The sequence below is a fragment of the Sinohyriopsis cumingii genome, unplaced genomic scaffold, assembly GCF_028554795.1.
Source record: "Sinohyriopsis cumingii isolate HCF-2022 unplaced genomic scaffold, ASM2855479v2 utg003376l, whole genome shotgun sequence".
NCBI classification, from domain to species: domain Eukaryota; kingdom Metazoa; phylum Mollusca; class Bivalvia; order Unionida; family Unionidae; genus Sinohyriopsis; species Sinohyriopsis cumingii.
This window is the reverse complement of record NW_028316473.1, coordinates 23,427-36,764: the sequence shown is the minus strand read 5'-3', so window position 1 is coordinate 36,764 and position 13,338 is coordinate 23,427. Positions and strand designations below refer to the sequence as shown.

At 35.3% G+C, this 13,338-nt stretch overlaps 1 protein-coding gene across 1 annotated transcript in view; it reads right to left on the bottom strand.

Moving 5' to 3' along the window:
- Positions 1 to 13,338, bottom strand: part of LOC149769637 (endothelial PAS domain-containing protein 1-like) — a gene marked incomplete at its 3' end in the record, with an annotated part of 128,345 nt that overhangs the window by 104,565 nt on the left and 10,442 nt on the right. The window contains exons 2-3 of the mRNA XM_089949790.1: positions 9,650 to 9,786; positions 5,603 to 5,744 (exon numbers count right to left, since the gene is read on the bottom strand). Of these exons, the coding sequence (XP_089805916.1) occupies positions 5,603 to 5,744; positions 9,650 to 9,786 (279 nt within the window). The remainder of the gene's footprint in view (positions 1 to 5,602; positions 5,745 to 9,649; positions 9,787 to 13,338) is intronic.

Sequence of the window (13,338 nt, the reverse complement as noted above, 5' to 3'; positions counted from 1 at the left end):
AGGATGTGGTACTAATAAAGATGCATATTTTCATCAATTTCATTATTCAATCATGACCTGTGGCTGCAAAATGAATTGGGTTAGAAATACGGCCTCTCAGGTAATGTCAAGCTCTTTCAAGCATATGCAAAATCAACTCATTATGTGTAGATTTTTCAAGCTCTTCCAAGCATATGCAAGATCAACTCATTATGTGTAGCTCTTTCAAGCTCTTCCAAGCATATGCAAGATCAACTCATTATGTGTAGATCTTTCAAGCTCTTCGAAGCATATGCAAGATCAACTCATTATGTGTAGATTTTGATCCTGACAAAGCACATTATATATCCTGATGTAATAAGAATTTTTATCACAACTGGCAAGCTGTGATCAGAACTTGAGTTTATGAAGTGTAGGCAAGACCAACCAATCAGATGCAAAATCACTCATTAATATGCAAGAATGTTGCTCATAACTTTATTCATGTAAGGCCTTAATAATTTAGCTCTATTTACCAAGTTTGATCAAAACTGGATCAGAAGCAGTCTCATGCATGGTAACAAACTGGACCAATCACATGTAATATCACATCAATAAAATATGTGGCTTCCGAACACTCTTAAAATTTTGATTAAGATCAGATAAAAAACAAAATATGGTTTCCAAAATGGTAACAAGCTAAGCCAATCTGATGCAAGATTACATCATTAATATGCATGGATCCTACCATTTATCAAACCCATCTAAGATCTTGATAACATAAGCATATACAGAAGAACATGTCTTGAAAGACCACCCCTTCTGCTAAAATATAATGGTCTCTCAAGACATTAGTCCTTCATTACAGGTGAAACACTATCTAATCAATAAATATGTGCATAGAGATTCTGGTCTCTCAAAATAGGTGGTCTCTCATAGCAGTGCTCTCTCAAGACAGACATTACTGTATTCATACTTTTATAAAATACAGATATGAAATGTGGCCTCCATAGTGGTAACCTGCTTTGCCAATCAGCTGCATGGTCACAGTACTGGGATCCATGAATCTCACTTATTACTGAACCTGATGATCTAACAATTATGCAAGCCTGTATGATTGATGTACATGCATGTACAAAGTTAGCGCCTTTAACCCCCTCATACGTGCTATGAAACCCACCCCAAACTGTTTACGAGTATCTAGGAAGAAACAATGCTTGAAATGCAGTGAGGCTGCATATATGTACACCTTTATATGTAAGAAAGCTACCATCGATGCCAGGGATCATACAGTAGCTCTCCACTAATTCTTTGAGGTAAGCTAAAACTGACCCAGAAAAATCCTGCACTCAACTGTCATTCAAGCGCCAATATCAAACCCGCTGGAACTGGACCATTTATGAGTGAATATGAGATCATCAGAGATTAAATAAGGCAGGAAAAAGAGGGTACATTCAGGGGGGATGGTTAATATGCCAGGGACAAACCTTGCAGAGCCCCTGGTGCAAATATTCCTCCCCAGAAATTAGATTTCATTATCCTGTCAACATACGTTGTTACTGTTCTTTTCTTAGCCCATCACATGCATTATCTTTTGGCAAATATGTTGCCATTACTGTGTATAAAGTACATATAGTTTGTTCTACTGATTACTCCTAACAAATTACACAAACCCAGATCTGTAGGCACATTATGTGCTGGAAGGTCTGTGTCTATGTACTTTGCAGTTGGACTTGACTTATAAGCAAGTATATACATTATATGAAAATTTGTGCCATATCTGAGTGTTACAAAATATGCATTGAAGAAAAAAAATGAATGATGTCAAAGTGGTACCATATAAATGGATTTATTCCTAGGGTATAGTCATTTACTTAGTATCTAGGGCAGCCCAAGGTAAAACAGAATAACTTGTCAACAACCGTCTGGCTCTGGTTGGCAAGAAAATGTATTCATCAAATCTGTGGTGAAATGAGAAATTAACTGCCTTATTTTCCATGTCATGATATTTATATCATGTCTTAAAAAGTTGTTTGCATATCAGTTACATATAATTGCAAAATGTGCCATAACACAATCATACCTGAACCAACACAAATTGTCTGAGCAAATAAAATGAATTATCAACATAAGTTGAAAGGGGAAATAAAATTAATTACCAATAAAAGCTGTAACAGCAAATATCAACACAAGCTGTAAAGGTAAACAAAATGAATAATCAACACAAGCTGCAAAAAGAGCAAAATAAAATGAATTATCAACACAAACTGTAAAAAGAGCAAAATAAAATGAATTATCATGGGCAAATAAAATGAATCATCAAGGGCAAATAAAATGAATTATCAAGGGCAAATCAAATGAATATCAACACAACCTGTAAAAAGGGGAAATAAAATGAATCATCAAGGACAAATAAAATGAATTATCAACACAAGCTGCATGGGCAAATTAAATGAATTATCAACAAACTGTAAAGGCATGTAAAATGAATTATTTACCAGATATACTACTATGTACAGATAAATCTTCCATTGCTAAATACCATACATTATACCTCAAAGCATAACTAGATGTTGAGGTGCAGTGTGGGTGGTATTGATTGGTTAGATTGTACCTTCTTACCAGGTGTCCGCCTTATTCAGTTCTCGTTATCTAGGAGATGATTGCCCTTGGTGTTATTGCCCGGATCAAGTAAATATTAATATAAAATGTGAAACTTAGGGTGGAATAAATAGAGATCTGAGCAGATATATAGAACAGAATGACATGAGCACCCATACATGAAAAACAACAATTTAATCAATTACATAAACAACTGTGATAATACATTACATAAGGAAGATACACTTCTTTTATAAATAAATCTTTCACTGAATTTCAAACACAAATGTATCTATATAAATTGCCGATCTGTTTTAAATCATAGAACTGGTTAATGATATAACTGAGTGGACAATCTAAGTCATTGCCTTGTACAACTTCATAACCTGCTGATTTCAGTTCACTCCAACTTCACTGTGGTTGTTCCTCTAGGTCCTTTCGCTTTTTCCCTTCTCCAACCTCCCTACTGTCTCACCTCTTTTCGGCTCTCAAACTTTGTGTGGGTAGGTGGATACATAAGTATGTATATACCTGGATCAGTAGGTATGTGGATACGTTAGTGGGACTACTTCCCCTTGTGCTTTCAAGCTCTGTTTGCTTCCACAGCCAGAATTGTGTCCGTTGACTTTCCAGACATCCGGTATATTTGACCAATGTTTTACGAGAGAATTTCTTCCAAATTCAATCTCGGAGTCCCATATATTTTCACCCTTGCAGGAAAAATGCAGACTGACTAGATTTTTTGATGAGGGCAATTTTAAAGACCAAGAAATTTTGTGTGGGAACCACGCACCTTATTTAGTGTAACCAATCAGGATTAAACGTATCTACCGCCTTTGATAACCAGGCACCAAAAATTATAGTTAGCATGACATAGATTTCCAAATAACTGATTATGGTCAATTTCAACTCTAACAGTTCCAATATAAAATAGAAGTTAACCTTCCCTTTTCTAGTCGTCTGACGGTTAAATAAACGAATGCTTAATTAGGAATCACTTCCTCTCCCAACACAAACATTAGAAATCATTGCAGTATAGCGATTTAACAAGCACCTGTCCCCATAAATCTAATTAATTGTTCTCTGGCCCAAGTTAAAGTGTTCTTCATAGATCGACAGAAATTTACATCCTTACACTTCATTTCCACACATACTCTGAGCTAATGTACTGGTGTCTTGCTGGTGTCTAAACATTTTACTCAACTTGTAAGTGAGTAGATATGGTATGAAAATAAAAAAGATTTAAAAACAACTGCCAAATATGGACATTTTTTAGAAAGAAAAAGTAGATAAGGTATGAAAATAAAAAAGATTACAAAAAAATTGTACCAAATAGGGACATGTTTACAAAGAAAAATAGTATGAATTTTACGTAAGTTCCTGAAGAAAAATAAGACTACCTGATGTGTCATTATAAACTTCAACAAAAGCATGCTCTTACTCAAATACTAGGTGTCCCTTTAGTTCAGGTTACTTCTATCTTTTTTAAATGCTCAGTTCCACAAAGACCATATCTGAATTCACTTTGCTACAGTAACTGCTGTTTATGCAGTAAGAAATCCATTTTCCACATACACTGATTTTAAAAATGGGACAGTGTGTGTGTGTGATTTGGATTTTTAATGTAACTTTAACAATTGTTCAGTCATATCGCTACAATGTCTGCAGTGTGGCAGTTTATAGTGATGTCTAGCACTGAGGCATTATGCTGCAGACATGTAGCATCATGTCCACCCAGTCACATTATCCTGACACCAGGCCGACCTGTCCTAACACTAACCTCTTAATGCTGAGTGCCAAGCAAGGCAGCTGATAATCCCATTTCTTATAGGTCTATGGTATGACTTGGCTGGGATTCAAACCCATGACCTCCCACATCCGAGGCAGACACTCTAACCACTTAGGCCACTCAGATGTGGAGGTGGTGGGTTTGAACCCCAGCTGAGTCAAACCAAAGACTTATAAAAATGGTACTAACAGCTGCCTTGCTAGGTGCTCAACATTAAGAGATTAGTGTTAGGACTGGTCTGTCTGGTCTGTCTGGTGTCAGGATAAAGTGACTGGGTGGGAAATGATGCTACATGTCTGCGGCATGATGCCTCAGTACTAGATGTTACTATAAACTACCACAATGCAGACATCATAGCAGTATGACTAAAACCCAGAAAATCCACTGGGAAGAACCACCAACCCACAGAAAGTTACTGGCAAGCTTTCTCAGGAATTCAAGATAAAGACCATTTCTTCCTTTTTAACTGCTGAGTGCTGATAAATTTTCAAATTACCTGTTGTGGATGCAGGAATGGAACCATTTTCATTAAGGACCAACAAGGCATCATTCAGGACCAGACATCAAAAGAAGACTTCTGGTAGAAACCCCCACAATGACATGACTTTCCACTTTGAAGAAGTAACATTAACACAAATTTTCAAGATGGCTGTTAGGGTGGCTAGTTTGGAAATGAGATTGGCACCACTTCCACTCAGGGCAACTATAGATCATAACTAGTTTTCTTGGTGAAAGCATAATATCAATATGACCTGACATCTAGAGGAAGTAGCGATTACAAGATCTGCATGACAGCCATTATGTTATCCAAATGGGAAGTCTGATCAGCACCATTTTCATTTACAACCAACTAGGCATCATAACAAGTCTTCTAGTAAAGATGGCAACTGCGACCAACTAGATATCATAAGAAGTCTCTTAATGAAAATCCTATGTAGATGTGACCATTCATTGAGGAAGAGTAGCAAGATTTTAAAAAGAAAGTCACAGTGGAGGCCATATTGAAAATCCAACCAGTATCATTTTCATTTACAGCCCTCTAGACTATGGGATGAAAGTGTGTGTACAGTTTCATGGCAATCCTGCAAGTAGTTTATGATGAGTGGCAATAACAAACTTGTGCTAATGGGTAGATAACAGTCAAAAGAGCATCACATAAGCTAAAAAATGATTAAAGTGACAACCAAACTTTGACATGTCAGTCAAAGCAATCATGGTCCATGCAGTTTTTCTAAGAAAGCATAATATCTTTACCTTTAAATTCTGACTGTGGGGGTAGAATTAGTGTACTGCCTTGTGTTGCTTTCTCTGGAATCTTCATCAGCATCTGCTTTTGGAGTTCCTTGTGATCTGAGGGATGGATACAGTCAAATACACTCATCCCCAACAAGCTGACCTGCAGCAGAAAAACCCCAATATATTTATCAGTTCATTATGTTCCCTAAGAACAGCATAAACGCTAACATCTACCATTACGTATTCATTGGCCCATAAAGTTAACTGATACATTACAGTAATCCACTTACGCAAAATTAATGGTTACTGATCAGCTTGCAAGGAATCGATCATTATATTATGATGTCACTTTTTACCGATATATTGTAATACTTTCAACTCTGGGAGAGACTACATATAAAATGATACACATGCGAGTTCTGCACACACAAAAGAAATCTTTGAGACAATGCAAGTTTGACCTTTCACCCCAAAATCAATGGGCTTCTATCTTACTCAAAGTGTAAGCTGCTGACAAACACATATATGGTCAAGAACTGAAATGTTTGTACAGAAACAATTTTTTCTTGTCAGCCATGGTGACCTTGGCCTTCAACCTTTTGATCCAAATTGAATACTGCATTATTGTAAGTGTAAGATATCAGCAAAGGTTAATCCAGGTTGGTTATGTAGAATTCCAGTCAATGTGCTGAAACCAAATTTAATCTATCAGTTGTGTCTGTGTGAGTGATTTGGATTTTTAATGTAGCCTTAACAATTTTTTAATCTATCAGTTGTAATGGCCTCAATCTTTGCTCATTTGACACCCAAATCAATTGGCTTCTTCAACACCACAAATACAAGCAATTCACAAAGTTTTCTCCTAGTGAGTGATGTAGAACTAATGTTACTGTGCAGAAATCAATCATCTTGCTTCAGACACAATGAACCTGAACACTGTGATTTTTCATCAAGAAATCAATCTACTTCTTACTGACCCTAAATGCAAGCTATTTACCAAACTTATGTAGTGCTTGATGGTGGAAAACTCAAGTTACAATATGAAAACAAAATTGGGAACAGAGATGGATTTATGGACAAATGTCATAAAATCTTACATAAAGATGCCCAAATTTTAGGAAAAGTGAACTGGGTACCCATCCATCCTAATGATCAGTTACCAGGGTAACCAATCAAAGGGAAATTATATTAAACATGAACCTGAACAGCTATGTTGTAAGTTCATACATGCCACCCCCATCTCCACCCTAGGAGCTATAAGCATAATCATTATTAATATGAGTGGCAAAAAAGTGCAATCTGAGCACAAAATGCATAATCTATATATTACATGAGTTTACTACAGATAACCATGTGAAAAATGTACATTTATTTTTGCTACTAACCTGGATCTGCAGTTAGTTAAAATTCTTGCCACAATATAGCTAAATCCATATGGATTAGTATGAGAATACAGACATAAAACAAAATGATAAATTATTTATGCACAACATTCACTTTAACTTGTCTAGATCACTTGTTCAATTTTCTATTAAAGATTGTAAAGTCAAGTCAATAAATTCTGAATGCTGTATTACATAACTGTGGAAATGCTCTTTCAAAATTTGGAAAGTACTCTTGATTTGTCCTTTTCCTGATGCAACATTTTCTTCACTTTAACAAAATCCCTCTCTTTAACATTTTTTGTCATATAACATCCACGTGTCACATCGATAAAGTCGGTTTCACCTAATATTTGGTGCCATGTTCGTTTCAATATAGACTGGTCTGCTACTTTAAGTGTGTATCAGTCCATAATGAATCTGTGACACATGGTTTCAAATTCAAGAAACCTGTCTGTTTTTTGGAAACATGTCATATACAATTAATTTATATAGAAAATAATGCCAATAATGTACACAGCCAAATGGTCAAACATGTAAAAAATATAAGATCAGTAGATAGAGGTCCACGATGGATAAATGTGCAGCAGCCAATAGGCACATAACACGAGCCTCAAACTACTCATTATTCTGTCTCACTTGCTCTTGACATCACCAGATATAATCTTTGATCTCATCTTGGAAACATGTTGTTCTGTTTTGTTTTACATTAATTCAACCAGTACCCTATAGCTAATTTTATTATCTGAGTAATTATGAATGGGCAGGTACTCAGTTACCCACTGACACCTTTATTCATACACTCCACCTGACAGAAAGTGCATTATCAGAAGATTTTTATACAGCTTAATAAAGGCAATAACAGTCTTGTGAAAAAAATTATAAAGCTGATGACAAGTATGCAACACCATTGGAAATCTTAAGCAATTTACAACCTGCCATAAACTGGTCTAACAGGTTTTCTGTTGTAGAAAACTGAGGTGATGTCAACAACTGTGTCATACCAAAAGCATGAACTCATAAACACACCATTTCCTTTATACATCTGATAAGCTCAACTATGCAAATTTTATGAATTACTCATCCAGTTTTAATTTTATTGGCAATTAGTGACAAGGCACTTTATCCCATATCTTTCTAATAACTGACCCTTGCATGGAGATTAACAGTCAACTAAGAATAGCACATGAAAATGCACATCAACCCATAATCTTCAGGTCTGAATATACAGCCAATGACCAATGGATCCTGAACGTGGCAAGTCCTGGATGTATTGTAGCAGATCCTCAAGAATCTAAGTGATCTGTAACTGTATTTGTCTATTTTCTATTATCATTTTTCAGACATGTGTAAAGTAGTATGCATCATTTTGTTCAAATAATGGTTCTAAATTAACACAAAAAGGATGAACACCAACATCTGATTTTGTGATTTTTGCTTTAAATCATGACCTCTGACCACGTATCACTTCAACACTGCTGTTATTTATTGTCAGGCAAATTTCAGATCTGGAAAAAGCAGACTTTAATAGACACATGGTGAGTTATTTATCTCGTTAGTTACCTTCACAAGTTGCTGCAACCTCTCATTGCATATTGGGCTATGCAAGACAAATAGAACAGACTGGTTGTTCTGATACTACAATCCTATAAAATATTTTCAAAAACTCTATTTTGGACACCAGTCCATGTGCATTGATTCAACACAATATTTGACATGCTGTTAGGTATTTATTAATTGATCAGAACTCTGAAACTCAAAACCAAATTTCTGATTAAGGATAAATTGGATGATGTCATGCCAGAAATTTATTCAAATCGGCTGGAAATCTTTTTAGAAGTTGTATGGTCTGGTAGAATACAGAGTAGAACAATCTGCATGTCTGCATTGGAATGAATGCAGTATCAGACCATGGCCCTGAACATTTTAGATTATTTTCAATTGTCTAGACACTTAGCTATATACACTACTATGTGGTCACACTGCTGAATAAAACTTGGTAGGGCCTAACATTAAATTTTGATTTAAGTTACCTGCATACATACACCCAAATGCAGCTGGCTAGTATATACTAAATTAATCAGATGCTCTTCAATTATTTTTCTTATTAATATTGTATAATGCTTTTGTAAAATCAATGCTTTTTTCACTGCTCGAAATGACATGATCATAAATGTGATATCACGGATATGACTTATTACCATGGCAGTATGACCTCTGGGAGAGACTGGAGGTAAAATATTTCATAATGCACTTTCTGATCAAAGTCAGTGACAATCACATGATATGACACAAACAGCAGAGGGGATCTAGGTCAACAATGTTTACTGATGGGCATGTCTTGTATGAGAACTAAATTAGACTGGGTCTCAATTTCATATCAGAAAGACACAGTGAATGAAAAGAAAGGGAACTAGTCTTTTCTTGATTACCTACTGTGGTGTTATAGTTGTATGTAATGGAGTTTTGTCTCCTGAGATGACTATTAGCAGTGTCTATTTGACAAATGAGACCATGATCAGATTTCTTCAGGAATCTCAGGCACCAGCATTAAAAATTTATCCTGAAAATAAAGAAGAAAAACTCTGCCGGATGTGCGTGAAATTGTTGAAACTTTGGTCAAAGCACACAAGCTGAACAATCTCCTGCAGCAGTATTATTTTCTTATGTGCAGTGTCATTACCTGTTGAAGTCCAAGGTGCTGCTCAATGGACTCTGACACGTAGAGGATCTTTTTTGACCTTTTGCTGACGAAGATAACAAATCCATTAAATGCCTCAAGCAACATTTCACCTTCATTCAGCATCACTTCATTCTCCACTGAAACATCAATCATTAATCATTAGTACATACTGCAAAGATAAACCTAAATTGGCATTTTGAAAAATGTATTGCTGTAGTCCAAGAAGTCAAGACCAAAAAATTAATAAATTGAAATATTGCCTCAATCAGTGTTCCCCCTGGGCCTTTTGCCAAATCATTCCAAATATGCTATTATTTTATCCAGCTAAGCTTTAAAATCCTGATATGCTATGCACCAGTGTCTATTCACTTTTATATTTCCTGCTGTCCTTTATACATTAATTTTTTAACTACATATCATGTCACCTAGTTCAAAGCTCTATCATTCACACAGCACCTGTTCTTACTGCTACATGGATATCAAATTATGTAATATAAGTATGATCATGTAAGACAATCCAGGATAATTACTCGGTCACTTAGCCATAATCTTATGTACCTATCTTTGACCAATTGCTAGTGCACTATCTTTGGCCAATTGTTGGTGCTCTATCTTTTGTCCCTATTTCTGACCAATTGCTAATGCTCTATATTTCATACCTATCTTTGACCAACTGCTAATGCACTATCTTTCATACCTATCTTTGATCAATTGCTAATGCACTGTCTTTTGTATCTATCTTTGACCAATTGTTAGTGCACAAAATTTTGTATCTATCGTTTGACCAATTGCTAATGCTCTATCTTTCATACCTATCTTTGACCAATTTCTAATGCACTGTCGTTCATAACTATCTTTGATCAATTGCTAATGCACTGTTTTTTGTATCTATCTTTGACCAATTGCTAATGCTCTATCTTTCATACCTATCTTTGATCAATTGCTAATGCACTGTCTTTTGTACCTATCTTTGACCAATTGCTAGTGTACTATATTTTGTACCTATCTTTGGCCAATTGCTAATGCTCTATATTTTGTATCTATCTTTGACCAACTGCTAATGCTCTATCTTTCATAGCTATCTTTGACCAATTGCTAGTGCACTATATTTTGTATCTATCTTTGACCAATTGCTAATGCTCTATCTTTCATACCTATCTTTGATCAATTGCTAATGCACTGTCTTTTGTACCTATCTTTGACCAATTGCTAGTGTACTATATTTTGTACCTATCTTTGGCCAATTGCTAATGCTCTATATTTTGTATCTATCTTTGACCAACTGCTAATGCTCTATCTTTCATAGCTATCTTTGACCAATTGCTAGTGCACTATATTTTGTATCTATCTTTGACCAATTGCTAGTGCACTATCTTTCATAGCTATCTTTGACCAATTGCTAGTGCACTATATTTTGTATCTATTTTTGACCAATTGCTAGTGTACTATCTTTCATACCTATCATTGACCAATTGCTAGTGTACTATATTTTGTACCTATCTTTGGCCAATTGTTAGTGCACTATCTTTTGTATCTATTTTTGACCAATTGCTAGTGCTCTATCTTTCATACCTATCTTTGACCAACTGCAATTGCACTGTCTTTTGTACCTATCTTTGGCCAATTGTTAGTGCACTATCTTTTGTATCTATTTTTGACCAATTGCTAGTGCTCTATCTTTCATACCTATCTTTGACCAACTGCTAATGCACTATCTTTCATACCTGTCTTTGACCAATTGCTAGTGCACTATATCTGTACCTATCTTTGACCAACTGCTAATGTACTATCTTTCATACCTATCTTTGATCAATTGCTAATGCACTATCTTTTGTATCTATCTTTGACCAATTGCTAGTGCACTATCTTTCATACCTTTCTTTGACCAATTGCTAATGCTCTATATTTTGTATCTATCTTTGACCAATTGCTAATGCTCTATCTTTCATACCTATCTTTGACCAATTGCTAGTGCACTATCTTTCATACCTATCTTTGACCAATTTCTAATGCACTGTCTCTTGTATCTATCTTTGACCAACTGCTAATGCTCTATCTTTCGTACCTATCTCTGATCAATTGCTAATGCATTATCTTTTGTATCTATCTTTGACCAATTGCTAGTGCACTATCTTTCATACCTATCTTTGACCAATTGCTAGTGCACTATATTTTGTATCTATCTTTGACCAATTGATAATGCTCTATCTTTCATACCTATCTTTGACCAACTGCTAATGCACTATCATTCATAACTATCTTTGATCAATTGCTAATGCGCTATCTTTTGTATCTATCTTTGACCAATTGCTAGTGCACTATCTTTCATACCTTTCTTTGACGAATTGTTAGTGCACTATATTTTGTATCTGTCTTTGACCAATTGCTAATGCTCTATATTTTGTATCTATCTTTGACCAATTGCTAATGCTCTATCTTTCATACCTATCTTTGACCAATTGCTAATGCACTGTCTTTTGTACCTATCTTTGGCCAATTGTTAGTGCAATATCTTTTGTATCTATCTTTGACCAATTGCTAGTGCTCTATCTTTCATACCTATCTTTGACCACCTGCTAATGCACTATCTTTCATACCTATCTTTGACCAATTGCTAGTGCACTATATCTGTACCTATCTTTGACCAACTGCTAATGTACTATCTTTCATACCTATCTTTGATCAATTGCTAATGCACTATCTTTTGTATCTATCTTTGACCAATTGCTAGTGCACTATCTTTCATACCTTTCTTTGACCAATTGCTAATGCTCTATATTTTGTATCTATCTTTGACCAATTGCTAATGCTCTATCTTTCATACCTATCTTTGACCAATTGCTAGTGCACTATCTTTCATACCTATCTTTGACCAATTTCTAATGCACTGTCTCTTGTATCTATCTTTGACCAACTGCTAATGCTCTATCTTTCGTACCTATCTCTGATCAATTGCTAATGCATTATCTTTTGTATCTATCTTTGACCAATTGCTAGTGCACTATCTTTCATACCTATCTTTGACCAATTGCTAGTGCACTATATTTTGTATCTATCTTTGACCAATTGATAATGCTCTATCTTTCATACCTATCTTTGACCAACTGCTAATGCACTATCATTCATAACTATCTTTGATCAATTGCTAATGCGCTATCTTTTGTATCTATCTTTGACCAATTGCTAGTGCACTATCTTTCATACCTTTCTTTGACGAATTGTTAGTGCACTATATTTTGTATCTGTCTTTGACCAATTGCTAATGCTCTATATTTTGTATCTATCTTTGACCAATTGCTAATGCTCTATCTTTCATACCTATCTTTGACCAATTGCTAATGCACTGTCTTTTGTACCTATCTTTGGCCAATTGTTAGTGCAATATCTTTTGTATCTATCTTTGACCAATTGCTAGTGCTCTATCTTTCATACCTATCTTTGACCACCTGCTAATGCACTATCTTTCATAGCTATCTTTGACCAATTGCTAGTGCACTATATCTGTACCTATCTTTGACCAACTGCTAATGTACTATCTTTCATACCTATCTTTGATCAATTGCTAATGCACTATCTTTTGTATCTATCTTTGACCAATTGCTAATGCTCTATCTTTCATACCTATCTTTGCCATCTGCTAATGCACTATCTTCATACCTATCTTTGCCATCTGCTAATGCTCTATCTTT